Source organism: Calliphora vicina, chromosome 2 (assembly GCF_958450345.1).
Source record: "Calliphora vicina chromosome 2, idCalVici1.1, whole genome shotgun sequence".
Lineage (NCBI taxonomy): Eukaryota > Metazoa > Arthropoda > Insecta > Diptera > Calliphoridae > Calliphora > Calliphora vicina.
The window spans coordinates 44105903-44131212 of record NC_088781.1 but is presented as its reverse complement, the minus strand read 5'-3'; the positions used below and the strand labels follow the sequence as shown (position 1 = coordinate 44131212).

The 25310-nt window shown below is 30.2% G+C and overlaps 4 protein-coding genes and 1 pseudogene across 5 annotated transcripts; 4 read left to right on the top strand and 1 right to left on the bottom strand.

The window, feature by feature from the left end:
- Nucleotides 1–3867: 3867 nt before the first annotated feature.
- Nucleotides 3868–5763, top strand: LOC135952046 (uncharacterized). Its single transcript, XM_065501822.1, has 3 exons — nt 3868–4461; nt 4549–4708; nt 4797–5763. The coding sequence occupies exons 1-3, from the start codon at nt 4267–4269 to the stop codon at nt 5708–5710; spliced, it is 1269 nt and encodes a 422-aa protein (XP_065357894.1). The 5' UTR covers nt 3868–4266; the 3' UTR covers nt 5711–5763.
- A 2631-nt stretch (nt 5764–8394) lies between these two features.
- LOC135950411 (uncharacterized) lies at nt 8395–9836 on the top strand (annotated as a pseudogene).
- A 982-nt stretch (nt 9837–10818) lies between these two features.
- Nucleotides 10819–14071, top strand: LOC135951057 (uncharacterized). Of its 2 annotated transcripts, none has more exons than XM_065500624.1 (4): nt 10819–11048; nt 11110–11254; nt 13079–13353; nt 13413–14071. In XM_065500624.1, the coding sequence occupies exons 1-4, from the start codon at nt 10836–10838 to the stop codon at nt 14061–14063; spliced, it is 1284 nt and encodes a 427-aa protein (XP_065356696.1). In that variant the 5' UTR covers nt 10819–10835; the 3' UTR covers nt 14064–14071. The 2 variants fall into 2 exon arrangements, with proteins under 2 accessions (XP_065356696.1, XP_065356698.1); XM_065500626.1 differs by having other exon boundaries at nt 10917–11052.
- Nucleotides 14072–16445: 2374 nt separating this feature from the next.
- LOC135951207 (uncharacterized) lies at nt 16446–20008 on the top strand. The gene is made up of 4 exons (XM_065500813.1): nt 16446–16662; nt 16727–16871; nt 19010–19287; nt 19353–20008. The coding sequence occupies exons 1-4, from the start codon at nt 16450–16452 to the stop codon at nt 20001–20003; spliced, it is 1287 nt and encodes a 428-aa protein (XP_065356885.1). The 5' UTR covers nt 16446–16449; the 3' UTR covers nt 20004–20008.
- Nucleotides 20009–20104: 96 nt separating this feature from the next.
- Nucleotides 20105–21438, bottom strand: LOC135951785 (uncharacterized). Its single transcript, XM_065501507.1, has 3 exons — nt 21308–21438; nt 20815–21240; nt 20105–20757 (listed from the first exon to the last, which is right to left on the bottom strand). The coding sequence occupies exons 1-3, from the start codon at nt 21347–21349 to the stop codon at nt 20107–20109; spliced, it is 1119 nt and encodes a 372-aa protein (XP_065357579.1). The 5' UTR covers nt 21350–21438; the 3' UTR covers nt 20105–20106.
- Nucleotides 21439–25310: the final 3872 nt, after the last annotated feature.

Here is a 25310-nt window from a genome sequence, read left to right as displayed (position 1 = left end):
CATCCTCGTAATTCTAAAATTCAAATTGTAAACCAAAGGTATCGAAAAACCCAAACCGATTTCGACTTTGTATCTACAGCATGTGAAGCTTTTTGGATAAACACGTTTTTAGTTGCATTTTTTTAATGCTAAAACAGCTTAAAAATTACCATATGGTGCCGGGTTTCTCCGGAAATCAAGAGATATCTCTAATTAGACATATCTTGGTTATCATAAATTCACTCAGGGAAATCAAGCACTGGAATATTCTTAATGGACACTGTGTGATTCGTTATAAGTTTGACTAAATTGGATTCTATGGACTATAAATACAATTTTAAAACATCTACCTTCTTTTTGAAAAGTTTTCCGTCTATCTAGGTATCAACATCTCGTATCTGTCTACCTCTGATAGTACGTTATCCATAATGATTCATTGACAACTTAGTTTTTATCACACTAATTAAAGAATTACCCTTATCATTTGAGAAAGCCAACAATGGTTGAGCCTTAAATTTAATGTTAAAACGCCATTTTAAGGTTGTTGATATACATTTAGCTGTGTAATTTTCCTTTTCGAAAATGTATGACTACCACAGAGGTATCACTCTTATCATACCAAAACCATTAACTAACAGGTTTGATGGTTGTCCAACAAGAGCGTATATGTTTGAGAAAATGGACAATCCTTGTTGAAGAGTGCATAAACCATTACGAGCTTAATTAGATTAGGATCGAAGACATCCCTATCTGCTACGGAATCACACTCACCGTAGCCAATTACAGATAAGCTTCAACTACCACATATTTGATTGATGCTTGTTACGAATACTCCTTCTATTCGAAAATGTATCATTCTCTACGATCATCTTTATCTCGTTCTTCAGGCTGTAATCATTTAAGAAAGCCATCAGTAGATGAATCTTAACGGAACTAGCCTTAACTACTTTTAAGAAAGTATATCATCCATTATAAGCTCAATATTATCACTGTAGTTATGGAATCACCCTAATCATCTGATGGTTGTCTGTATAGTTGAGAGATCTTCCTTTTTTTCACAATTGTGTCCGAGAGTCAAAATACGTATCAGACTTTCGTTGTAGGAGAGTATGAGATTTATTATGAGTTATCTTACTACTGAAATTAGGGAATTATCCCTGACATTTACCAGAACCTTTAATAGCCATAGCCTCAAATACCAGTGCTGATGGTTACCCAAACAGGAGTTGGAGTGTATATGAAAACTAATAACTAGATTATCCTATAGTCCCGAAGTATCTTAGCACAATTAAGATCTCGTACCGGACTATCCTTTTTGAAATGTATGTGGTCCATTACGAGCTCAAATAAATTGGATTCGAAGATATCCGAAGATGTCATTAACAGATGTCAGTATCAGATAGTAGCGTTAGCACATCACTGGTAGTTGTCCATATAATATAGTGATTTTTTTTGTAAGGATCTTCTGGCTATTCACAAATGCATACAGAAAAATGCACCGTTTGCTTCAAAAATTAAACCGGAGGTCACACTACGATCAATGGATATTATTACCATGATCCATGATTATACCCTACATCACCATAGTGGGGAGGGTATTATGCGTTTGTGCAGATGTTTGTAACGCCCAAAAATATTAGTCTAACACCCACCTTAAAGTATACCGATCGACTTAGAATCACTTTCTGAGTCGATTAAACGATGTCCGTCCGTCTGGTTGGCTGGCCGGCTTGCTGTCCATGTAAACCTTGTGCGCAGAGTACAGGTCGCAATTTTGAAGATATTTCGATCAAACTTGGTACAAGGACCAAGCCTATTGAAACTGGCTGAAATCGGTGCATTATTTCACCTAGCCCCCATACAAATGTCCTTCCGAAATTGGACTTTATCGGTCATAAATGTTTAATTTATATATGTATCTGCACAAATTGTGCTCCAAATAAGTTTTATATATATTAAATTCATGTCACCAAATTTTGTTACGATCAGTCATAATTAGTCATAGCTCCCATATAGACCCGCTTCCGAAAATCACTATAACGTGCATAAATCGCTTAAAAATGTGGGTATACACACAAAATTCAACATAGTAAACTTTCATGGTGATCGGTCCATAATTGGTCATAGCCCCCATATAAGGCCCACTTCCGAAAATCACTCAAAAATATAAATTATTGAAATTTTAAAAGAAAAATGTTTTTGCTTTTTTACTTAGTGTAGGGTATTATAGGTCGTGCTTGATCGACCATACTTTCTTACTTGTTTTTTGTTTAAAAATATGGATGACATTGATGCGGACAAGATCGAATGCAACCATCGATTTATTGAGATCAAAATTTGACGATAACTTGATTTCGAGATATGGACCTGTCAATTGGCCTCAAACGACGTGCGATTTGACACCTCTAGATTATTTATTGCGGGGCCACGAGAAGTCACTGGTTTATGCTGATAAGCCAGCAACAATTGACCACTTGCAGGCCAACACTGTTCGTGTTATTCGTGACAAACGGCCAGCAATTCTCGAAAAAGTCTGAAATGCGCTTCCTCAAGAACAGCCGCGGTGCCCATATGTCCGAAATCATTTTCAAATGTTAATGTATTATTGATCTTTTGAATTAAAGAAAAATGTTGGATTAAAATTTACTTATTTGTTATTTTTTACAATTTCAATTTCCATCGGTCTTAAAAACACCTTTTATTTTATTATTACAGCCTTAGATGTTGTGTGTATGTAATTTCTACGCTTAAAATTCTTATCAATATCGAACTTTGTCTTGAATTATTTTGATTTGAAATATTAATCAGACAGGTGATTAGTTTATCTTTACACAAGCCGTAAGACTTCAGGGACTATTGGAAACGGTCGGTGTTATATTGGGGGTGGGCAGTTGAAAACTATGAGATACGGGAATATGTATCTGGAATTAATAAGCTACAAAATTAAAAGGTGTTTATACCAATGAACATATTCTTAATATATGAATGTGCAAGCATATCATGGATATATGGGTTTCCACTTCTGGTGCCACTTTTTGACATTATGCTAGGAGACAAGACCGGAGTTAGAACCGTGAATATGGTGATATTGGATCCAGAAAAAAAACATTATGTCCTCAAAACAAATATTCGGGAACAAAAAAGTTAGACCCAAGTTCATTCCACCTTAAAGTCTACGAGACTAATAATTTTAAATAAACATATCGAATATAATCTGCCATTTTTGTACTTCGTGTTTTAATAATTAATTTTAAATCTAATCTAATCAAATATGGGTTATTATTCATCCACAAAACTGTTTACGCATTTAATATAAATAATATTTGCTTATAATTTTTGTACTGCAGCATTTTTTTCTTTATTATAAAAAAAGAAAATACTCACAACTCTTAATAACCACTGTAAATACTCGTAAATTTATATGAGTAATATTTCAATAAATTTGAGATAAAAAATAAATAATTTTAATTTGTGGCCATTGATACTTATACGTCATAAATAAATAGATTGTGGCAAACAATTATTATCAGAATTTTAAATTGAAATGGAATAATTTTAATACAAAAAAACTTGATATCATTTCATGAAATATTTATTTTTGCAATGTATGAAATATTAGTGATAAAATTGCATTAAACTGTTGAAATGTTGGAGAAACAATTAAGAAACATTTAATTTTATTTAAAGCATATGTTTTTTGTTTGCTTAAATTTGTGTTACTCTGTTTTGTAAAGATCTTTTTTCACTGACACATTACTATTTAAATACGCCCCCTAAAGGCTCTCCAAACTCAAAAACATTCAATTCAATTTAATTTATTTATTTTTTATCAAAATTGATAATGCAATTTGATAAACAAATTCTTTCTATACGCTATTGAAATAACAAAATTTATCAATATATTATCGGCCAAACAGGGAAACAAAAAAGTACGAAAATAAGCAGTTAATAGAATTAGAGAACAATTCGGTGAGCAAGTGGCAAGTGGGAACACTTGTACAAATGATTAGATTAAATAGCAAACAAATTTAGACTAACAAAATGTATAAGAAATTTCTAAACTAAACACGACCGGGCGATCAGTGAATTCCAATGATTTGAAAAGAGTAGAACGTGAACAAAACTACCTTTTGTTAAGAGAATTTACGAAAAACAAAAATAATATTAACAAAATATAGTGTAACAACAAATTTGTGCAATTTTGGATAAAAGCCAAAAAAACTAAAAAAGTTCTAAAATTAAGAATAAAAAAAAACATTTGTGAGAATAAATTATCATTAAACAAACATGTCTCAAGAACATCTGGCATCTTTATTAAATTCAGACGAGTGTAAAGAAATTGTGACAAAAGTGAATCATGAAACCGGCAATAATTTACAAGTCAAAACATTTACCATTGTTTCGGCCACTGAAGCCAAAGGTTTTTTGGGTGAATATTTTCATTTAACTATTGAATGTTTTAAGCCAAATAATGATAATGAGGTGGGTAACTAGCATTCATACATAGAGTTTAGTTAAATTATTAAAAATTAAAGCATATTTATAGGCTGAAAATTAAATCATTTACAGTTAGCTAATGAAGATGGCGGGGAAGTTGAAAGTGCTGCCATATTGTTGAGATTTTTTATTAAAAATCTACCACCCGTAGATGAAGAACATGAGAAAGTAACGATTTTTCGCAAAGAAAGTGCTTTGTATGGTTCGTTATTGCCGAAATTGCAGAAATACTGTAAGTGTAATATCAAGTATCGCCTTAGTCACATACTTTATAGACTCTCTATTTCACTTAACGCCCCTTAATATTTTTGTTATTACAGCCTCTGAACCCTGGTGTCCCAAAGTCTATTTGTGCTATAAAAATCTTCTCGTATTGGAAGATCTTGACAGCGTAGGCTTCCATTCATTAGCCTCAAAGGAAAATTTAGAGGCAAGTGAAATGTTTCCTATACTAAATGGCCTGGCAGCAATGCATGCTTCCAGTCTGCTCTATGAATTGCAAAGAACTGAAACCATTGAAGAAATCTATTACGAAAGTCTGAAAGAAATTACTGTACATCCCGATATACCCTGGTTCACTACCGGTCTCAAGGCCATACTCGAAGTAGCCAAACATCATTCGAAATATCAAGTGGAAGTATCGCAAAAATTCATTATCTCGGAATTACCGTTGCATTTGAGAAATATTTATTTTATGGTGAATCCTTCGCCCAAATATCGCAATGTCTTGTGTCATCGCGATACTTGGGGTGGTAATATTTTTCTGGATCACAATAATCCAGAAAAATCGGCTGTATTTGTAGATTTTCAAACCTGTCGTTATAGTCCACCAGCCATTGATGTTATCTTTACACTATTCATGAATTTAACGAAACAAGATAGACTGGAAAAACAATCGGAATATTTGAAATATTATTATGAACAATTGGTGCTGCATGTTACAAATCATATTCCCGAGGATAAATCCCTAGATGAAGTTGTTTTCTCTGAAGCAGAGTTTTTGGAATCCATTGAAGAGTTTCAACTATTTGGTTTAGTGTATAGAGCTTTGGCTGCCTCAATTTTGAAAGTACCTAAAGAAATTGTAACGGATTATTATAAAAATGAGGAGAGATCGGAAAAATTGTTAGAGTATATGGGGGAGAATGAAGAATTCCGGATGTTGATGGAAGAGAGTATAGAGGACATTATTGAGGCGGTTGTGGATATTTCTATAAAATCAAATGTTTATTGAGAAATAATTATGATTTTAGTATGTATTTTTATAAAAACTGCCATAAGAATGAGTTGATAAATATTATTTATCATGTTTTAAATAAAAATTTTTTGTTATTAGAATTAAATGTATTTAATTAAACTAAAATTTTGTGTTTATTATTTTAAAGCTAATCAAACTAAGAAATGTTGACATTTCTACATGAATTTGGTACAAACTTGTATCATATATTCATTAAATACTAAAATACTGTGTAACAAAACATATAACTTTGCTTCTATACTCCTCAATTATTCTTCTCTGTCTGAGAGCGATAACTCTGAGGACTTATAAAGGGAATTTTTCTAAGCGCAATAGAACGTACGTAAGAATTAACTGTCAAACGAATTGTCATACTACGCCCAATTTTTGACATTTATGATCCGTATACTGCGGCAAATCATCAAGAATAGATTGACGCTTGAACAATGCTTCCAAATTATCCAAACTTAATTTGAAAATCGGCTATCGATTCCAGCAAACTTATAGACGACTGTTTTATAATGATGAGGATAATTTTTCGCTGAACGAGTTTCTAATAAACAAAATTAATGCATATAGAGTGATACCAATCCACAACAGACTCCATTTCATCCATAAAAATGCACCGCTGGTGGGCTCATCGGACCTTATTGTTCCAAAAGTGTAGACGCAGCTCGCGTTACTGCCAATGGAGATCGTTACCATACCATGATCAAGATTTTTTGTCTGAAAATAGGCCGAGATGTGGTTCCAATAGGATGGCGCTAAGTGCTATACGGCGACCGCAATCATAGATTTATTGAAATCAAAATTTGGCGATTACTTGATTTCGAGAAATTGACCTGTCAATTGGCCTCCAAGGCACCTCTCTATTATTTCCTGTGGAACCTCTTGAACTCACTGGCTTATGCTGATAAACCAGCAACAATTGTCGCACAGGAGGCAAACATTGTTCGTATTATTCGTGACAGCAATGCTCGAAAAATTTTAACTAAATTGGACGTCTAGAATGCTATTCGTCAAAAATGTTAATCTGAAATGTGATTAAATTTTCTTTACACAAGCCGTAAGACTTCAGGGACAATTGGAAAGATTTGGTGTTATATTGGGGTGGACAGTTGAAGTCTATGAGAATATGTAGCTGTAGCAGGAATATGTAGCTGGAAATTATAAACTATAAAAATTAAATTAAGTAAGGAATATCACTGATTAATGATTGTTATGGATTTAGGTAGCATATCATAATGACCATGGATTCAAGGATTTCCACTTCTTTCCGTAAACAATAAAGGATTTTCTGAATATGATGAGGCTTCATAATGTGATTATGCACTACGAGCAAGGACCATGAACATTGTAATATTGGACACAGGAAAAAACATTTTGTCATCAAAACAAATATATATTCGTGAACAAAAAAGTTAAACCCCAGTCCACTCCTCCTTATAGTCTCACAACTCTTCATAACCACTGCAAATAATTTTATCTGAGTAATATTTCAATAAATTTAAGATAATAAACATGTAAGAAAGTATGCTCGATCAAGCCCGAGCTTGATCGAGCCTTATATGGGAGTTATGACCAATTATGGACCGATCGCCATGAGATAAGGTTGTGTGATTTATTTCTATGTGAAACTTACTCCTGTTGAATTATATGTGGATACCAACATAATACCCTCCCCACTATGGTGGTGTAGGGTATAAAGATATATTTTATTTTGTGGTCATTGACACTTATATATACGTCATAAATAAATAGATTGTGGCAAACAATTATTATCAGAATTTTAAATTTAAATGGAAATATGGTATTGCAAAATGTATAAAATATCAATTATAAAAAATTGCATTAAACAGTTGAGATGTTGGAGGAACAATTAAGAAACATAATAATAAAGTATAATTGAATTTTATTTAAAAGATAAATTTCCTCTTTGCTGCAATTCTTGTCATTCTGTATTCTCAAGATCTTTTAGCACTGACACATTGATATTCAAATACGGCCAAACTTAAATACATTAAAATTAATTAATTTGTTTTTATCAAAACTGCACGGAGAGAAAAAATATAGTTGGCCATGGTTACTGTAACCATTTAAATAGTGTTACAATAGTATAGTTACAGTAACTATTTACATGATTGTGGTAACCATAATATGGTTAATTTATGATTCACATCATTTTATCAACCATATATATGGTTACAGTAAACAAGTATATGTTTGTGACAACCATATTTATGATGAATAATTTTATCATAATATGTTGTTCTCAGATTATGATATCCTTGTTTACTGTAACCATATATATGGTTGATAACATCATGTGAATCGTAAATTAACCATAATATGGTTACCACAATCATGTAAATAGTTACTGTTATAAATAAGCAGTTAATTGAATTAGAGTACAACTTGGTGATCAAGTGATCTATGAAATGATTATATTAAATTGCAAACAAATTTGTATCTACAAAATATGTTAGACTAAACAAGATCAATGATTTGAAAAGAGTATAACATGAACAAAACTACCTTTAGTTAAGAGAATTTAAGAAAAAAAAAAATATAGTGTAACAACAAATGTGTGCAATTTTGGATAAAAGCCAAAAAAAATAAAAAAGTTATAAAATTAAGAATAAAAAAAAACATCAGTGAGAATAAATTATCATAAAACAAACATGTCTCAAGAAAAGCTGGCATCTTTATTATACTTACACGAGTGTAAAGATCTTGTGACAAAATTTAATCGTGAAACTGGAAATAATTTACAATTCAAAAAATTTACCATTGTTGCGGCCACTGAAGCTAAAGGATTTTTGGGTGAATATTTTCATTTAAATATTGAGGTGGGTAAACAACATTCATACAGAATTAAAGCATATTTATAGGCTTAAAATTAAATCATTTACAGTTAGCTAATGAAGATGGCGGGGAAAGTGAAAGTGCTGCCATATTGTTGAGATTTTTTATTAAACTCCTGCCAACCGTTGGAAATCATCGTGTGAAAATGATTTTTCGCAAAGAAACTCTTTTGTACAGTTCGTTATTGCCAAAATTGCAGGAATACTGTAAGTTTGGACTTATAGTTTGGTTAGAAATCATTCATAAAAAAGATAACACAACTTTTTATAGACTCTGTACTTTACCTAATGCCCGTTTATATTTTCATCATTACAGCCTATGAACCCTGGTGTCCCAAAGTCCATTTATGCTATAAACATCTTATCCTAATGCAAGATCTTGAAAGCATAGGCTTTCATTCGTTAGCCTCAAAGGAAAATTTAGAGGAAAGTGAAATGTTTCCTATACTAAATGGCCTGGCAGCAATGCATGCTTCCAGTCTGCTCTATGAATTGCAAACAAACAAAAGCATTGATAAAATCTATCACGGAATGCTGAATGAAATTACTGTACATCCCGATATACCCTGCTTCACTATCGGTATCAAGGCCATACTCGAAGTAACAAAACATCATTCCAAATATCAAGCGGAAGTATAGCAAAAATTCATTATTTCTGAATTACCACTGCATCTGAATAATGTTTATTCTATGGTGAATCCTTCTTCCAAATATCGCAATGTCTTGTGCCATCGCGATGCTTGGGGTGGTAATATTTTCCTGCATCACAATAACCCGGAAAAAACGGCTGTATTTGTAGATTTTCAAACATCTCGTTATAGTCCCCCAGCCATTGATGTTATCTTTACACTATTCATGAATTTAACGAAACAAGAGAGACTGGAAAAGCAATCGGAATATTTGAAATATTATTATGAACAATTGGTGCAGCATGTTACAAATCATATTCCCGGCGATAAATCTCTAGATGAAGTTGTTTTCTCTGAAGCAGAGTTTTTGGAATCCATTGAAGAGTTTCAACTATTTGGTTTAGTGTATAGAGCTTTGGCTGCCTCAATTTTGAAAGTACCTAAAGAAATTGTAACGGATTATTATAAAAACGAGGAGAGATCGGAAAAATTGTTAGAGTATATGGGGGAGAATGAAGAATTCCGGATGTTAATGGAGGAGAGTATAGAGGACATTATTGAGGCTGTCAAAGATATTTCTGTAAAATCAAATGTTAATTAAGAAATAATTATGATTTTAATAGCATTCTTATAATAACTGCCATTATAAGAATGAGATAAATATTACTTGTCATGTTTTTAATAAAAATGCAATTAAATCTATGGAATTAATGAATTTATTTCGAATAATTGAACTGAGAGTTTTAACACTATTAAATGCATTTAAAATTGTTTTGATACATTTATATGTAGCTAAATAAATATCAAAGTTTTTCTATAAACAAATTATCGGTAGTTAAGATTTTTATAGAAAACTTAAAAAACTTTCTATAAAAAAAAATATGGATAGCATTATATCTAGCAAAGGGATCGCTAGCAACAGTTTTCAATAAAAAAGTGATCGCTGACAATAGTTTTATATAGACAAATTATCGATAGCAACAATTGTCTATATTTAAATGATAGATAGCAAAAATTGTCTTTAGAAAAATGGTACACTAAAGTTTTTTGATAACAATGTTTTCCTTTAGTAAAATTTACTGACTTTGTAAATATCAATCCAAGTGTCTGGCTATATTAATGGCAACACTTTCACTTGCTAATTGAGGAGATTGAGATACTTTAAGAGCACACAAAATTTAAGAAGAGAATTTTGCTAAGAAAGTGATAACTTTATCTTATTTGCTGTTCTCTTCGCAATCGTTTTATTGTCATCTAGTCTATTTGTTTTTTTATTATTCTCGTAAATACTAGTATTTAGTATAGCTCACATCAATTAAGCAGCACGATTAGATCACTTCAATTTAAAAACTGCTCTTATTACTCTTCGTACATTTGTAATCACTCTTACTTATCTTATCACCACTAGAACGAATAGGTAGACTAAAATAAAATTGTAAACTTTTCAAATATACAAATTTATTAAATATTTGCAATGAAATAATTTTAACAATTAGTTTTGTATACACAGCACAAGCTAACAGATCATCGTTGGTCTGAACAAAAACATAATCTACACGTGATAAACAAGTGGCAAAAGAAAGACAATAAAACTTATATTTAAATACGAAATTAATTAATTATATTTCAATGAGTGCAACAAACAATAATAAAGAACTTTTAGAAAGACATCATCGTCATGATTTAGTTACAAAAGCGGAATGTCAACTGATATTGGAGAAAATCTTACGAGAGGAAAATGCAAAAGGGTCATTGGTTTCATATGATATCGTACCAGAGCTAGGCACTGTGGGATATTTGGGTGAATATTTCCATTTGCATATAAAGTATCAAATAGAAAATGTAAGTAGAGGGTTTCCATGAAATGGTTTTAATCTAATTGAATTTTCTTTTCTTTTTGCAGGAAAGCCATGTATCACAAAAACGTTTATTTGTTAAAACTATGCCGTATCAAAATCCCGACATGTGTGATTTCATTGAAAAATCGGGAATTTTGAAAAAAGAATCAACATTGTACATGAGACTTCTAAATGAAATGAGGAAATTGTGTAAGTTTATGTTGATGGGACACAATTTCTATAGAAAAATATTGTTAAGAAAATTTCTATAAACAAAATTTTGTCATTGAGAAATTTTCTATAGAAAAAATGGTAAAGACAATTTGAGTTATCGATATAGTTTTTAAATAATATTTGAGTTATTGATATTTTTTATAGAAAATTTGTGTTATCGTTCTATAGAAAAATTTTTTTATGGAAAAAATTTCAAACAAAAAATTTTTTATCGATAAATTGTCTAGAAAAATTTAGTTATTGATAAATTTTCTATAAACAAATATAGTTATCGATACATTTTCTATAGAAAAATTTAGCTATCGATACATTTTGTATAGAAAAATTTAGTTATCGATAAATTTTCTGTACAAAAATTTAATTATCGATTAATTTTCTACAGACAATATAGTTAGCAATAAATTTTCTATATTAAAATGTAGTTATCGATAAATTGTTTATAGAAAAGTTTAGTTATCGATAAATTTTCTATAGAAAAATTGAGTTATCGACAAATTTTCCATAGAAAAATTGAGTTATCGGCAAATTTTCTATAGAAAAATTGAGTTATCGACAAATTTTCTATAGAAAAATTGAGTTATCGACAAATTTTCTATAGAAAAATTAAGTTATCGACAAATTTTCTATAGAAAAATTGAGTTATCGACAAAGTTTCTATAGAAAAATTTAGTTATCGACAAATTTTCTATAGTAAAATGTAGTTATCGATAAATTTTTTATAGACAAATTTAGTTATCGATAAATTTTCTATAGAAAAATTGAGTTACCGATCAATTTTCTATAGAAAAATTTAGTTATCGATAAGTTTTCTATAGTAAAATGTAGTTATCGATAAATTTTTTATAGAAAAATTTAGTTATCGATAAATTTTTTATCGATAACATTAATTTTGTATAGAAAATTTATCGATAACTAAATTTTATCGATAAATTTTCTATACAAAATTAATGTTATCGATAAGTTTTCTATAAACAGTTATAGTTATCGAAAAGTTTTCTATAGTAAAATGTAGTTATTAATAAAATTTTTATAGAAAAATATAGTTATCGATAAGTTTTCTATAGTAAAATGTAGTTATCAATAAATTTTCTATAGAAAAATTTAGTTATTGATAAGTTGTCTATAGAAAAATTTAATTATCGATAAGTTGTCTATAGAAAAATTTAATTATCGATAAATTTTCTGTAGTAAAATGTAGTTATCGATAAATTTTTTATAGAAAAATTGAGTTATCGATAAATTTTCTATAGAAAAATTTTGTTATCGATACATTTACTATAAAAAATTAATGTTATCGATAAGTGATAGTTATCAAAAAGTTTATAAAATCGTTACTTTTTTATAGTAAGTTGTTTATATGGATTTTTTGCTACATTACTTTTTACAAATATCGATTAAATTTCCATCCAAAATTATTGCTGTCTATTATTTTTCTACCGAAAGTTGTTATTATCGATTACTATTCTATAGAAACTTATTGCTATCGATAAATTTTATATGACAATTAATCCTTTCGATACATTTTATATATAGAAAACAGATTCATAGTAGCAATCGAATTTGTTGCCAATCGAATGATTCTGAATTGGTGACTTTTACGGGTGTGGCTACGAAATATTAGAAATGGTAACAAAACTTTGGTTGCTTCAACAGAAAATCTTTTTTATCAACTGACTTTCTGTTGATAGAACCGAAAAACTCTTTATGTGCAACCGAATCATTCGATTGGGTTCAAATTTTCTCTGTGTAGAAACTTTATTGATTGATTTTTTTTAAGTTTTTGTAACTTAATTATTGTAGCTTCCAACATCTGGTGTGCCGAGTGTTATTTAGTTAAACCCGATCTTTTCGTCATGCAAAATATTGTGGACTTAGGTTATGAACCGCTAAATGATGTTGGCAATTTTTTGAATAAACCAGAAATCGAAACTATACTCAGAGGTTTAGCCTCAATGCATGCCTGCAGCTTAGCCTTTGAGCATCAAAAACAAGTGAAAATTGGTGAACTTATGAAGGACGTGCTATACGAAGTAACAGTTTCCCCTAAAGTGGTGTGGTATACAGCAGGTATTAGGGTATGTATTGTGGTTACTAAATCTAAACAATTTTTTAATAATTTTGAATTTATTATCAGGCTGTTCTAGCAGTGACCCTTAAACATCCCTTGTATCAAGCAGAACCTCTACAGCTTTTCATTAAAAATGAACTGCCCTCAATATTTGATACTGTGTATAGCATGGTAAATCCCTCTACGAAATATTGCAATGTCTTTTGCCATCGCGATATATGGGGTGGTAATGTTTTCTGCTCGAAAACGGAACCCTTTAAAAAGCCAGCCGTTTTTGTGGACTTTCAACTGTGTCGTTATTCACCAGCTGCTATTGATATTTTAATGACTTTATACATTAATATGAAACCCCGTGATAGAAAACTTATTGAGTCGGATTGTTTTAAATACTATTACGAACAATTCTCCAAGGAAATGTTAAATATGGATGCTAAAGCTGAGGAGTTTATAACTTATGAGGATTTCTTAAAGTCTTTGAAAGAATTGGCTTTATTTGGTGCTCTTTACAATTGTATAGCTGCTACAATTCTAAGAGTTCCGGGTGATTATCTAAAAGACTTGAAACTGAATCGACCCGAGGATTTTCATCGTTACACAAATGTGGATCGCACTCAGGAGGTTTTGGAACTGGTGAAAAGTGATGCGGAATTCGGGAGTTATATGCTGGAATGTGTGGAGGATATGATGGAATTGATATTAAAAAGTAATTTTATGTGATTTGAAAATAAAACTAAAAATAATTTAGAGGTATATTAAACTATTAAGAATGCTATTTATTTGATTTCAATTATTTAATATTATTATAAAAAAAATCTTTAAAATTTTATTTGTATTTATATATTCCAACAATTCCATATAGCTCGAATTGTTAACAGTAGGAAACTTTCCTATGGAAAAGTCTAGCAACGCTTTTATATAGAAAAGTGATCGCTAGCAAATTTTTATTTAAAAAAGTGATGGCTAGTAGTGTTATATAGAAAAGTGGTCGCTAACAACAGTTTTATATAGACAAATTATCGATAGCAACAATTGTCTATATTTAAATGATAGGTAGCAAAAATTGTCTTTAGGAAAATGGTACACTAAAGTTTTTCGATAACAATGTTTTCCTATAGCAAAGTTTACATATCGAGCCCTTAGCGCCAAATTATCGTAAGCGACATTTTCAAAATTTTTTTTTTATTGCAAAAATTAAAATTTTATGTACCGACTGATGTTTTAGCGTTATCAGAATATCAAAATTGTTAATAACTTCAAAATTATAGGGGGTAAGATTTTATCGTAAGTCAATGGTTACATTTTACAGTAAACGAATTTTATCGTAAGCGACACATAGTGGTATAGAAAAAAAGAGGGAAATAAATCTGTAAGTTCTAAATGGTTAGATTGGTTTGAATGAAATTTTACATGCGCAAAGAAGAAGTGTTCTCGAGTTTAAGTTCTGAACGTAACCTCATTTGCCCACCAGGGCCGCGACCAAGGGTCCTCAAAGTAGGACACCTCGGGTATATTACATTTTTAAAATGATCCTATTTCTTCGTTTGTGATCCGATTTCAAAACAATTACACACATAAAATCTTTCCATCGAGTGCTACAAAAGACCTAGTCGTAGCTATCACTTGTCTCTTATAGCTTAGAAGATATTCGCATTTGAAAATTAAATTTTCAAAATTTTTAACCAACCTACTCCAGTTTTTTGATAACAGCGTATCCAAATATTTTCCGATTTTCTCCAGTTTTCCTTCATTGGACTAACAACATACGTATGTGTCAAATAGGAAAAGAACTGTTTAAAAATAATGACTAAGTCAAAAGTTATATGCATTTGAATTTAAAAAATTTTGAAAAGCCGATTTTTCGCTAATTTTTTGGAAAAAATAACGTTTTTTGTTTTTAAGTTATCGCAAAAAAATTCTAAGAGGATGTATAAGGAATTTATACTTTCTGAAAGCTAAGTTTTCATAAAATATTTTGAATGAAAAAAAAAATGAAAATTTTTGTTACCGAGGGGACCAGGTCCATTCAAAAAACACCTATTTTTTATGTAAAATTAAACTTTAGGCCTAAAATTCTCAAATCGCATATTCGATATTAAAATATAATAACCGATTCCGATAACTCCGACCCTGGTATGGATATTATAGTCAAAAAACTAAAAATTTCCATTTTTGGGATTTTTCAACACTTTTTTGGGAATTGCGGGATTGCTGATAATCAATTTTAAAAATCGTTTTTATTTTTCCATTTTAAATAGAAAATTTTACATAACTGTGAAATTTCATTAAAAACTATTCATAAATAACAATTTTATTTCAATTCGAAAAATTTGTATCTATGCAAAAATTCAATAAAAAATATTTTTTGTCATATTTTTCAATAAAGTATTCAATGAATTTTTAATTGTCAAAAGTTATAAATATTTTTGAAAAATAGACAAATAGCTTGAACGAAATTATAATATATCGCATCATAAAATTTTTAATTCTATGTATAAATTTCAAAATAATCGAAAAATCCTTCTCCTGTAAAATTTGTGTTTTGTCGCTTACGATAATTTGGCGCTAAGGGCTCGATATCTTAATGGCAACACTTTCACTTGCTAATTGAGCAGATTGAGATACTTTAAGTCTTAAAGTTTAAGAGCACATAAATTTAAGAAGAGAATTTCGCTTAGAAAATGATGATAACTTTATCTTATTTGTTGTTCTCTTCGCAATCGTTTTATTGTCATCTAGTCCAGTTGTTTTTTTATTATTCTCGTAAATACAAGCATTTAGTATAGCTCACATCAATTAAGCACTACGATTAGATCACTTCAATTTAAAAACTGCTCATATTCCTCTTCATACAATATATTTGTAATCACTCTTATTTATCTTATCACCACTAGAACGAGTTGTTGGAATAAAATTGTAAATTTTTAAAATATAAAATTTATTAAATATTTGCAATGAAATAATGTTAACAATTAGTTTTGTACACCCAGCACAAGCTAACAGATCATCGTTGGTCTGAACTAAAACTTAATCTACACGTGATAAACAAGTGGCAAAAGAAAGACAACAAAACTTATATTTTTAAAAAAAAATTAATTATATTACAATGAGTGCAACAAACAATAATAAAGAACTTTTAGAAAGACATCATCGTCATGATTTAGTTACAAAAGCGGAATGTCAACTGATATTGGAGAAAATCTTACGAGAGGAAAATGCAAAAGGGTCATTGGTTTCATATGATATTGTACCAGAGCTAGGCACTGTTGGCTATTTGGGTGAATATTTCCATTTGCATTTAAAGTATCAAATAGAAAATGTAAGTAATAGAGGGTTTCTATGAAATGGTTTTAATCTAATTGAATTTGATTTTCTTTTTGCAGGAAAACCATGTATCAGAAACACGTTTATTTGTTAAAACTATGCCTTATCAAAATCCCGACATGTGTGATTTCATTGAAAAAACGGGAATTTTGAAAAAAGAATCAACACTTTACATGAGACTTCTAAATGAAATGAGGAAATTATGTAAGTTTTTTATAGAAATATCTTTTTAAGAAGATTTCTATAAAAATATATTGTTATTCAGAAATTTTCTATAGAAAAAATGTTGAAGACAATTTGAGTTATCGATAAAGTTTTTAAAGAATATTTGAGTTATTGATAATTATTTATAGATAATTTGTTATCACTAAATTTTCTGTGGAAAAAATTTGCTATCGATAAATTTTCTATGGACAACATTTGTTATCGATAAATTTCTTATAGAAAAATTTAGTTATCGATACATTTTCTATAGGAAAATTTAGTTATCGATAGATTTTCTATAGCAAAATTTAGTTGTCGATAGATTTTCTATAGAAAAATTTAGTTATCGATAGATTTTCAATAGAAAAATTTAGTTATCGATAGATTTTCAATAGAAAAATTTAGTTATCGATAGATTTTCAATAGAAAAATTTAGTTATCGATAGATTTTCAATAGAAAAATTTAGTTATCGATAAATTTTCAATAGAAAAATTTAGTTGTCGATAAATTTTCTATAGAAAAATTTAGTTGTCGATAAATTTTCTATAGAAAAATTTAGTTGTCGATAAATTTTCTATAGAAAAATTTTGTTATCGATAAATTTTCTATAGAAAAAATTTGTTGTCGATAAATTTTCTATAAAAAAATTTAGTTACCGATAAATTTTCTATAGAAAAATTTAGTAATCGATAATTTTTCTATAGAAAAATTTAGTTACCGATCAATTTTCAATAGAAAAATTTAGTTACCGATAAATTTTCTATAGAAAAATTTAGTTATCGATAGATTTTCAATAGAAAAATTTAGTTGTCGATAAATTTTCTATAGAAAAATTTAGTTGTCGATAAATTTTCTATAGAAAAATTTAGTTATCGATAAATTTTCTATAGAAAAATTTAGTTATCGATAAATTTTCTATAGAAAAATTTAGTTATCGATAAATTTTCTATAGAAAAATTTAGTTATCGATACATTTTCTATAGAAAAATTTAGTTGTCGATAGATTTTCTATAGAAAAATTTAGTTATCGATAGATTTTCAATAGAAAAATTTAGTTATCGCTAGATTTTCAATAGAAAAATTTTGTTATCGATAGATTTTCAATAGAAAAATTTAGTTATCGATAGATTTTCAATAGAAAAATTTTGTTATCGATAAATTTTCTATAGAAAAATTTTGTTATCGATAGATTTTCAATAGAAAAATTTAGTTATCGATAAATTTTCTATAGAAAAATATAGTTGTCGATAAATTTTCTATAGAAAAATTTAGTTGTCGATAAATTTTCTATAGAAAAATTTAGTTTTTCTATAGAAAAATTTTGTTATAGATAAATTTTCTATAGAAAAATTTTGTTGTCGATAAATTTTCTATAGAAAAATTTAGTTACAGATAAATTTTCTATAGAAAAAATTAGTTACAGATAATTTTTCTATAGGAAAATTTGTTATCTATAAATTTTCTACAGACAAATTTGTTATCTATAAATTTTCTACAGACAAATTTAGTTACCTATAAATTTTATATAGAAAAATTTAGATATCGATAAATTTTCTATAGAAAAATTTAGTTACCGATAAATTTTCAATAGAAAAATTTAGTTACCAATAGAAAAATTTAGTTAGTTATTTAGTTTTGATAAAAAAATATCAAAATTTTCTATGGAAAAATTTTTTATTTTTCCAAAATATTCTAAAATCGTTAGTTTTTTTAGTAAATTGTTTATATGGATTTTTTGCTACAGAAAATTATTAATATCGATTATTTTTTACAAAAAGTTGTTGATATCGATTTCTTTTTTTGGAAAGTTACTATCGATTATTTATCGGAAGTTGTTATCGATTATTTTTCTACATACAACTATTTTCGTCGATTACTTTTCTTTCGAAATTTGTTGCTAATTATTGCTTTTCTGAAAAACTCACTATCGATTACTTTTCTACCGAAAGATGTTGTTATTGGTTACTTTTCTGTGACAATTAATCCTATCGATAAATTTTCTATAGAAACTAAATGATATCGATAATCTTTCTATATAAAGTTGATGCTATAGATAAATTTTTTGTAGAAAATTTTCCATAGATTTATTTTTTTTAAGTTTAATTGGTACATATTTTTTGTAACTTGATTACCTTAGCTCCCAACATCTGGTGTGCTGAATGTTATTTAGTTAAACCCGATCTCTTCGTCATGCAAAATATTGTGGACTTAGGTTATGAACCCTTAAATAATGAAGTGGGAAATTTTTTGAAAAAACCAGAAATCGAAACTATACTCAGAGGTTTAGCCTCAATGCATGCCTGCAGCTTGGCTTTTGAGCATCAAAAACAAGTGAAAATTGGTGAACTTATGAACGACGTGCTATACGAAGTATCAGTTTCCCCTAAAGTGGTGTGGTATACAACAGGTATTAGGGTATGTATTGACATTACTGAATCTAAACAATTTGTTAATAATCTTAATCTTGAATTAATTATCAGGCTGTGCTAGCGGTGACCCTTAAGCATCCCTTGTATCAAACAGAACCTCTACAGCTTTTCATAAAAAATGAACTGCCCTCAATATTTGATACTGTGTATAGCATGGTAAATCCCTCTACGAAATATTGCAATGTATTTTGCCATCGCGATATTTGGGGTGGTAATGTTTTCTGCTCGAAAACGGAACCCTTTAAAAAGCCAGCCGTTTTTGTGGACTTTCAATTGTGTCGTTATTCACCAGCTGCTATTGATATTTTAATGACATTATATATTAATATGAAACCCCGTGATAGAAAACTTATTGAGTCGGATAGTTTTAAATACTATTATGAACAATTCTCCAAGGAACTGTTAAATATGGATGCTAAAGCTGAGGAGTTTATAACTTATGAGGATTTCTTAAAGTCTTTGAAAGAATTGGCTTTATTTGGTGCTCTTTACAATTGCATAGCTGCTACAATTCTAAGAGTTCCGGGTGATTATCTAACAGACTTGAAACTGAATCGACCCGAGGATTTTCATCGTTACACAAATGTGGATCGTACTCAGGAGGTTTTGGAACTGGTGAAAAGTGATGCGGAATTCGGGAGTTATATGCTGGAATGTGTGGAGGATATGATGGAATTAATATTGAAAAGTAATTATATGTGATTTGAAAATAATTTTGGAGGTATATTAAAGTATTAAAAGTATATTTATTTGATTCTATTATTTAATATTATTTTTAAGGAAAACTCTTTAAAATGTTGGCTATTTATTTGGGTTTAAATTCAAAATATTCCAATAATTCCTGTACTGGCAATAAAACTTTATCCATATAACTTGAATCTATAGCTGATACTCTGCTAAACATTTCCGTGCGATCTGTATTCATATAACAATCAAATGTGGCCGGTTCCGTGTCGCGCATTGTTTGAGACCAACCTTTAGGCAGCTTCATTAAAGGCTCACAGATTGCTCTTAATGTTAGGACTGGCAAAAGGGCACGTTGACAATCTTGATCAAACTCTGTTTGAGTTATCAAATCTACGGATAAATCTAGACGTTTTAATGCTTCTCTTAAAGATTGATGATAGTAAAGCAAAAGATCTTTTAATAATTTCGATCTTTGTTGAGGACTTTCAAAATTGTTGTATAGAAAATATAGAACATCTATGGCTGGTGGACTGTAGCGTGTTAGCTGGAAGTCTACTATGCGACAAGCTATAGGTTTACTGCTGGCATCAAGTTCCCAGAAAATGTTACGATCCCAAGAATCACGATGACACAGAACATTGCGTAACGTTTGAGAGGGTTTGGTAAAATCTTCCATGTTTAAAAGAATATTGTAAAGTTTGTGATTGATAAATTCCAAGTCTTCGGCGTACTGATATTTAGGGTGATGTTGGGCCAGGTATATAATAGCCTATAAAACAGTTTAAAAATACAAAAGATTCTTAAATTTAATTTACGGATTATTTACCTTTATGCCCGTTATATACCACTCATTGCTATTGATCAATTGTAACTCATACAAAACTTTATCAAATTGTTGTCCAATATTAACGTTTTCCTTAAACTCCCAAGCCAAACTGGCGGCATGTAGTTCCGCCAAATGTTGTAAAAACAATTGATAATGTTTCACGGTATAAACTTCAAGGGGCTGAAGTTGCCTTAAGCTCTTTTCAGGCACAGAAAAATCCTCCAAAACCAATAAATCCCGGCGTGTTAAATAGGCTTTGGGATATAACGGCTTCTGGGCATATTTTTGTATATTTGGTAAAATATTTTGATAAATGCTGGATTCTTTGGTAAAGAAACCTTTACGTTCACATTCATCGCGATAGAGTTCATTGTCTAGCGGCAAAGATTTGAGAAAATAGCTACGTTTTATGGATTCTTGGGTGACCTACACGAAAAAATTTACACATTTTTAATAATACAACGATATTCCACCATAATTATTATAAATTTACCTTATTTAATGCCTCCACTTCCAATTTATAATATTCTCCCATAAACCCCACCAAATCTGCTGAACATTTTTTAATTTTGTGTATCTGAAGATTTATATCGCTGGTATCTTTGAGCTCTAAATCATTTTTAATGATATCTAAACACTCATCTTGTGTTAGTAACTGAGGTCCGCTATTTGAGGCCATATTGCTGTTGAATATAGTTGAATTTATACTGACACTAACTATAATTTTAAATTTGAATAGACCTCAGATACTTAATGAAAAAGATAATTTATTTGTTGTATATGAAGAATATCATTATAGATACGAGTTTTTTTTATTATCACTTTTGATATGAGTTTTCTAAAGAGAGCATATGTTAGGGTTCTTTAAGAGTAAATTTACTAACCTAGCAGAATAAACAATGACGAGCAAAATAATAGCATTTTTGAAGTTCATATATTAACAATTTAGCAATAGTTTTTATCAGTAGATTTCATTTGACTTATCAGCAACTTTTTTAAATGACACTTGAGTATACAGGACATTTTCCAGTAGAATTAAAATCAATTCCGATTATCTGTTCGTAGAATTTGAACATTTAGAATTCATAACTGAATTAAATGTATAATTTACATAATTTATCAGTTTTGCATTCATTATACATTTAATAAGTTCATATTAATTGCCTTAGTGTAATGGTAGTTTGATATACTTGCAGAGTTCATGAACTAACTAGTTCAATTAAACGATTCATTTATTTCGACTAAATGAACTGGTACAATTCGTTTAGCTCCTTTTTATACGAATACGAGAGTGCCTTATAATAATAGATACGGCAACATGGTTGTGCTAAACATAATCTAAGAGCACCATATTATGATAAGATTTATGATTGTTGTTCAGACATATTATGATCATTATTAGTATCATAAAATATCATAATATGTTCTGAAATAATCATATTATGATACAAATTATGTGAATTCTAATATAATACATCTAAGAAAAACATGAACAGGGGAGCTAGAATCGAAGTTCTGATCACTTATACAAAGCATAATTAGACGAGGCCTAAATTCTTACTTCGTATTAATACCGTAGTTAAAATCCGTAGTTAGCTGACAGAGAGCCGAAGCATTTATCTCGTCGTATTGTACTCATTAGCTAGTCATAGCCAATAAATTGCAGTTAGCCGATGAGAGCTGAAGAATTTATCTCCTCGGATAGCATCCATAAGCCGTATTTACGAATAATTAGTCGGTAGCCGACAGAAAGCTGTACTCATTAGCTAGTCATAGCCAATAAGTTGTAGTCAGCCGATGAGAAAGAATTTATCTCCTCGGATTGCTTCCATAGACAGTATTTACAAATAATAAGTCGTTAGCCGACCAAGAGCCGAAACGTTTATATCGCCGAATTCTCTATTAGAAGCTTCGCCCATTAACCAACATATTCCAAATATTCAAGACAGCTCTGTGGTAAAGATTTCAAAGGAAGCAGACCTTTGAAGAACCTGGACAGACTAAGCATACCCCGGCTGGAAACAAAAACTGCATCACAATGTCTGCTGTTGTAGTTCAGAACAGAGAGACAATTTAGACAAATATGTACAATATAAATTTACTCAAAGTATTGGCCTTTGTTAGCTATGACCTTTTCCCACCCATCTTTCTGGCAACATTTGGATTCCACTCCAAAATAACTGCTCATCTTTTAAGGTCAAGAACGAATTAAGTCAATATCGCATACTCTGTTCCAAAGTGAAGCGTATCCCAGAGTGATATATTCGGACGGGGAAAGGTCTGGACTATATGGCGGGTGAAGCAAAACTTCCCAAATACTTCATGCTAAATAGTTTTTAACAGGTATTGTCATGATTGAGTATTACGGTTTCATGTCTGTCCGCATATGCTGGGCGTTTTTCGGCATATGTTCGTTTCAAACGAATCAGTTGCGTTCGGTATAGGTTCATTGTGATGGTCTGGGCAGATTTCAGCATTACCTTAGCTCCATGAATATTTGGCTTTGGGGTCGATTCGGCTGGTTGGCCGTGCTTCACTTCGGGTTATCGTAATGGATCCGTTTTTCATCGCAAGTAATGATTTTATAGCGTTCAAACATAATGTCGGACATGGAAAATCGCCTTTTAAGTTCTCTTGGCTTCAATTCGTATGGTACCCATTTCCCTGCTTTTGAATGAATCCAGCTTGAGTAGCTCCCAATGGTTTTGCAAGCTCCTGTTGAGTAACAATTTTCATGGAGTAATGCCTCAAATTCTTGGTCTTCAAACTTTTATGGCTGGCCTGGGCAATATTTGTCTTACGTGTCAAAATCGCCGCTTTTGAACCGAACAAATCATCTCTCGCACGTAGAATCCGATGAAACGCATTCTCCATAAGCTTTGGTGAGCAAACTGTGCTTCAGTGGCACTTTTTTTTTCAAATTAAAGAAGTACAGAAAAACATCCCGAATGATCGAAGCAAAAAAAACTTTGTTGTTTACACTATAATGTTCAATAACTAAGTGACAGATATGTACACTTCAAAATCACATATAAGTTATTAAAATCAAAATCCGTGTTCAAAAGTTACGCATTTTTAAGTCATAAATCCAATATATCCTTCAGGAGACACACAAGACTTTATTTTCTTTGAAATTTGTTTAGTGGTTTTATACACAACATTAGGATCTTTTCTCTTATTCGACTTATAATCATAATCATTTGGTACATTTTGACTTTGAATATTGCAAGCTCAACATTAGCTTTAAATTGGTGAATGCAGGATTTAGAACATTTCACTTTCTGCTCTCAAATATTTAGTTAAAGTCTCTAAAGCTTCTTCACCTTCCTTTTTTATCCATTCCTGGTTTCCATTATTCCATTATTAGAAAATTCTTGAGCAATCTCTCAATAGGGATTGGATTAAATTAGAAAATGCCTAAAAAGTATTATAAAGGGTTTCCCTATGCCCTTAACGAATGATCCTTCCAAATCAGCCATATTATTATTTGACCAGTACTGGACCAAATGTGAGCTTCCTAAATTGTATTTGCGTTTCGCATTCAAGTGCCTTGGTTTTCTAAAACGGTGATCTGATCTCATTACTATTTACACCACTTATGTATATCCGACCCCAAATGGAATACAACTCTCATGTATGGGCCGGTGCTTCAAAGTCTATTTTGGAGTTACTCGACCGTGTATATTAGAGGGCGAAGATGCTTATCCAGCTCTATCGACTCACTGGAACATCGACGCAATGTGGGTTGTGTTCTTTCGATACTACAATGGAATGTGCTCTGCAGAAATTATGGAACTTGTTCCCGAAACTTTTATATTTTTACGCAATACACATTCTTATGCAAGGCTCATCAATTGGTAGTCAACTGTGTAGTGAATCGCCGTACAGTCCGTATGTGGAATAAGCTTACTGCTGAAGTCATTCCTGTCACTTTAATATAGGAAAATTAAAATCAAATTTCCACAAATACTACTCCCTCTATATTCCCTCCCATAACCTATTTTCCAAGTTCCAACACAACACAATGCATTGCATGAGTAGGGGTCATTCCCTGAGTGCTGGTCCAAGCCAAAAAATAGACACAAGCTAATCGTTTACAAATGTACAATATTAGTATTTTTAAAGATAATACAGATATTATTTCAATATAAAAAATACGTCCAAGTTTTTAATAGAGTCCTTTACAGGATCTTCCAAAGTTATTCAATAATTTTGTGTCTGAATTTTCTGGAAATAATAGATTTCTATAAACTGAAAATTTAAATAAAAATACGGTATGTTTTTTAATTTGACTTATATATAGATTTTTCGTTTATTTTTCTTTAACTATAGTCCTCTCCTCTGCTTATTCTTCTATATAACTTTAATAAATGTCTTAGATCTAAAAAATGGTAAGCCTGTACAAAATCGTTAAGTTGTCTTTTTTTTATTAAATACTTAAATCGCAACTGTTATAATTTGCATTTTGAATAAGATAAAATTGTTCATAAAAGTTT

Bases quoted from the DNA above. Each gene is read 5' to 3' on its own strand.
- LOC135952046 (XM_065501822.1), top strand. From the start codon at position 4,267: ATGTCTCAAGAACATCTGGCATCTTTATTAAATTCAGACGAGTGTAAA. The intron at 4,462-4,548 runs GTGGGTAACTAG...AATCATTTACAG, and splicing joins AGCCAAATAATGATAATGAG to TTAGCTAATGAAGATGGCGG. The intron at 4,709-4,796 runs GTAAGTGTAATA...TTGTTATTACAG, and splicing joins GCCGAAATTGCAGAAATACT to CCTCTGAACCCTGGTGTCCC.
- LOC135951057 (XM_065500624.1), top strand. From the start codon at position 10,836: ATGAGTGCAACAAACAATAATAAAGAACTTTTAGAAAGACATCATCGT. The intron at 11,255-13,078 runs GTAAGTTTATGT...TAATTATTGTAG, and splicing joins AAATGAAATGAGGAAATTGT to CTTCCAACATCTGGTGTGCC. The intron at 13,354-13,412 runs GTATGTATTGTG...ATTTATTATCAG, and splicing joins GGTATACAGCAGGTATTAGG to GCTGTTCTAGCAGTGACCCT.
- LOC135951207 (XM_065500813.1), top strand. From the start codon at position 16,450: ATGAGTGCAACAAACAATAATAAAGAACTTTTAGAAAGACATCATCGT. The intron at 16,663-16,726 runs GTAAGTAATAGA...TTCTTTTTGCAG, and splicing joins TAAAGTATCAAATAGAAAAT to GAAAACCATGTATCAGAAAC. The intron at 19,288-19,352 runs GTATGTATTGAC...ATTAATTATCAG, and splicing joins GGTATACAACAGGTATTAGG to GCTGTGCTAGCGGTGACCCT.
- LOC135951785 (XM_065501507.1), bottom strand. From the start codon at position 21,349: ATGGGAGAATATTATAAATTGGAAGTGGAGGCATTAAATAAG. The intron at 21,241-21,307 runs GTAAATTTATAA...TTTTTCGTGTAG, and splicing joins AAGTGGAGGCATTAAATAAG to GTCACCCAAGAATCCATAAA. The intron at 20,758-20,814 runs GTAAATAATCCG...ACTGTTTTATAG, and splicing joins GGTATATAACGGGCATAAAG to GCTATTATATACCTGGCCCA.